This window comes from Pyxicephalus adspersus, unplaced genomic scaffold (assembly GCF_032062135.1).
Source record: "Pyxicephalus adspersus unplaced genomic scaffold, UCB_Pads_2.0 Sca480, whole genome shotgun sequence".
In the NCBI taxonomy this organism is placed as follows: domain Eukaryota; kingdom Metazoa; phylum Chordata; class Amphibia; order Anura; family Pyxicephalidae; genus Pyxicephalus; species Pyxicephalus adspersus.
In genome coordinates this window covers 1-3,812 of record NW_027317487.1, presented here as the reverse complement: position 1 = coordinate 3,812, position 3,812 = coordinate 1, and the positions used below count along the sequence as shown (strand labels likewise).

General features: G+C 54.8%; 1 protein-coding gene across 1 annotated transcript; it reads left to right on the top strand.

Annotated features, from left to right (window-relative positions):
• Nucleotides 1-1,064: 1,064 nt before the first annotated feature.
• MTX1 (metaxin 1) lies at nucleotides 1,065-3,750 on the top strand (the record flags this gene model as incomplete). The annotated part of the gene is given in 8 exon segments (XM_072432227.1): nucleotides 1,065-1,172; nucleotides 1,512-1,550; nucleotides 1,647-1,680; nucleotides 2,024-2,103; nucleotides 2,286-2,378; nucleotides 2,474-2,656; nucleotides 2,990-3,066; nucleotides 3,596-3,750. Coding segments are annotated over 8 exon segments (742 nt in total), but the record flags the coding sequence as incomplete, so codon positions are not given.
• Between the last annotated feature and the right edge of the window lie 62 nt (nucleotides 3,751-3,812).

Here is a 3,812-nt window from a genome sequence, read left to right as displayed (position 1 = left end):
CTACACCGTGCCCCCTTGCTCCCCAAACACCACCCTAAACCCCACCCCTTCACTTACCCCACCCAACCACCACCCTACACCATGCCCCCTCACTCACTGTAACCACCACCCCACACCACGCCCCCTCACTTACCCCAGCCACCACCCCACACCACGCCCCCTGGCATACCACACACAACCATCACCCTACACTGCGACTCACGCCACCCAACCACCACCCTACATTAAGCCCCCTCGCCTATCCCAACCACTACCTTACACTGCGACCCCCCCACTCACCACACTGAACTGCCACGCTACACCGTGCCCCTGCGTTCACCCCACCCAACCACCATCCTACACTGCACCCCCTCGGTTACCACACCGAACCATTACCCTACATTGCGACCCATCACTCAAACCACCACTCTACACCGTGCCCCCTTGCTCCCCAAACACCACCCTAAACCCCACCCCTTCACTTACCCCACCCAACCACCACCCTACACTGAGACCTCTCACTTACCCCACCCAACCACCACCCTACATTAAGCCCCCTCACTTATCCAACCACCACCCTACACTGAGACCCCTCACTGACACCACCTAACCACCACCCTATACCACGCCCCATCGCTCACCACACCCAACCACCACCCTACACTGACCCCTCACTCACACCACACAAGCACCACCACCCTAAACCACACCCAACCACTACCCTATACTAGGCCCACTCGCTGATCCCAACCACCAACCTACACCGCAACACCTCACTCACCACACCTATCCTCCACCCTACACCGTGCCCCCTTGCTCCCCAAACACCACCCTAAACCCCACCCCTTCACTTACCCCACCCAACCACCACCCTACACCATGCCCCCTCACTCACAGCAGTAGGCGGGGTCACATCACTAAGCGGATGGTGCAGATGCAATACCAGCAGGGACAATGGGCGGGGAATAATAAATAGGCGGAGTCAAATAACTGAGAGGCAGGTGCAGAGCGTACTCGTGGGGGCATGATGGTAGGGGCGGTGTCATACAGGAAGGCGGGAGCGCTCGGGGGGCGGAGCCAGGAAAGAAGTTCCGGGTGGAGGGAGGAGAAAGATGGCGGCGCCCATGGAGCTGTACTGCTGGAGGGGTGACTGGGGGCTTCCCAGTGTGGACATCGACTGCCTGACCGTGCTGGTGAGAGGACCGGGGGGAGGGGGCCGTGTGTGTATGGTACCGCTATAAGTATGTATGTATGAATGAATGTATTACCACATGTCACCACTGACACTCATACCCCCCCTCTGTCCTGCTGCTCTATACACCTACCCCCCCACCCCCATTACATGTCTGCCCATAGATCTACCCCCCCCTATTATATGTCCTACCCCCTCCATTATATGTCCTATCTACCCCCCATTATATGTCCTGGCCCCCCCATAGATCTACCCCCCAATATATGTTCTGCCCCCCACCCATAGATCTACCCCCCACCCTAATTTCACATGTTCTGTGTTACATTTCTGTGTTTAGCAGACATTTGCATGTTATACAGCAGTGCTTCCACTATCTGTGATATCTGTCTGATCCCCCTTAATATTTGTGGGGAACCCCGGCACATCTTTCTGGTGTAATAACCCCACAAGGATCCTCCCAGCGTCTCTCTATGACGTCTGCTTGTATAATTGGTGGCGCCGTCCCAGTGGTTGTGGCTGCTCGACGTACGCCCGGCTAGTGTCAGCTGACAGAAATATTCATTGGATGAATTAAACCGCAGGGGCTCCCTGGCCTCAGTGAGCAGGAAACCCCGTCTAAAATTCCTCCCATTAATGGCTGTGGCTGCTGACTTGGCAGAGGGAAGGGAATCTTCTCATTCGTTGTGGTCGGGTCCGTTACATGTATGACATCACTGGGCCCCCCGTGTGACCCCTACATACTGCCGATACACCCCCCTGCCCCTCTGGTAAGTCTTTTTCCAACAGGTAGGTGTCTGCCCATGTAGTTGGTTCTCTTTACCTCCCCCTGACACTGCCTTGTCTCTTGCCCAGGTCAACTGCCGGCACTGAAGACCCCAAGTGATGGCGTTGTCTTCCAGCCTGGTAAAATTATTACCCACCTCCGGAAGCAGGTAAGTCTGCAATCACATTGAGCTGTCTTAACTCTATTCAGAAATGTGCAGGATGGGCCATTGGTTGGAATTTAGGTGGAGTTGTGTCAGTTGATGAGAGGTCACATGACAGGCTCGGGCAGTACCTGTTATACCCTTGGTATGATGACTGACCATCTTTTGATTTTCCATCTCTGGTTTAGAAGTACAATGCGGATTACGATCTGTCGGCTACGCAGGGAGCAGATACCCTGGCTTTCATCTCGCTGCTGGAGGAGAAGCTGCTGCCGGCTCTGGTAGGTGTCATTAATGGTGGGGGAGGTAGGCTTTAATGATCATTATGGGGCCCCCGTGGTGTTTTGGGCTCATCATGTTATTGTTTCCTCATCAGATCCATTTATTCTGGGTGGACGCCAAGAACTATGTGGAGCACACGCGCAAGTGGTACGCCGAAACCATTCCATTCCCCCTCAACTTCTTCATCCCCAACCAGATGCACAAGAGGTACCTAGAGCGCCTCCAACTAATAAGGGGCGAGAGCTGGAGGGAGGAGGACGAGGTGCTGGAGAAACAGGTGAGAGCCAGTATATGGGGAGGAGGGGACACAGGGGTCCCTCACCTGTCCTATATATTACTGGTGAGAGATGATGGATGGGGGGGCACAGGGGTCCCTCATCTGTCCTATATATTACTTGGGGCCGATAATATTTGTGAGCAGGAAACCCCGTCTAAAATTCCTCCCATTAATGGCTGTGGCTGCTGACATGGCAGAGGGAAGGGAATTCGTTGTGGTCGGGTCCGTTACATGTATGACATCACTGGGCCCCCGTGTGACCCCCACAATATTTGGTGCTCCCATCTTGTGTTGGGCGTCCCCGGGTTCTGAATATATTTTGTGTCCCCCCAGCTGTACTCGGACGCCCAGGAATGTCTCGGCCTTTTATCCCAACGTCTGGGGACACAGAAATTCTTTTTTGGAGAATGGTGAGTAGAGCACTGCGAGTTTGTTAACCTTTTCCTCTCTCTCTGTCCAATGAGATACAGAGTACCAGCAGAACCGGGGCCCTTCCCATTTCACTATGCTTGGTTAGAGGGAGGGGGCCAGACATGGTTAAGGAAAGGGGAATCGGGTATAGGTTGGTATAGAGAGATGTGGGGGTTGGTATTGTGGTGGTGGGGGGTGTAGCTGGGGTTTGGTTGTAGTAGGAGGTTGTATTCGAAGTTGGGTTGGTAGCGAGAGGGATGCACCTTGGGTTTGGTTTGGAGTGGGAGGGCTGGAGCTGGGGGTCGGTTGTGGCCTGGGGGGGTTGCAGCTTGGGGGTCAGTGTTGGCTAGGTAGGGGTTGCAGCTGGGGCGTTGGTTTTGGCCGCAGAGGGGTTGTAGTTTGGGGTCGGGTTTGGTTTGGGAGGGGTGTTGTGGGTGGGGGTTGGTTTGTTTATCATGCACCCTGATGTCTTTCCTCTGTCCTGTAAATGTGGCCCCTGGTGTTGATTTTGCTCCCTATTTCTTGTAGCCCCGCCTCCTTGGACGCCTACATCTTCAGCCACCTCGCTCCCATCCTGAACATCAAACTGCCCAACAACCGGTTACAGCAGCACCTGAGATCACTGAGCAACCTGTGCCAGTACTGCAACTCCATTCTCAGCATCTACTTCACCCAAGATGGCGGTGAGTACCTGCCACACCTTCCGTCTCACCCCTCCCCCGCCACACCTTCTCTGCCACACCTC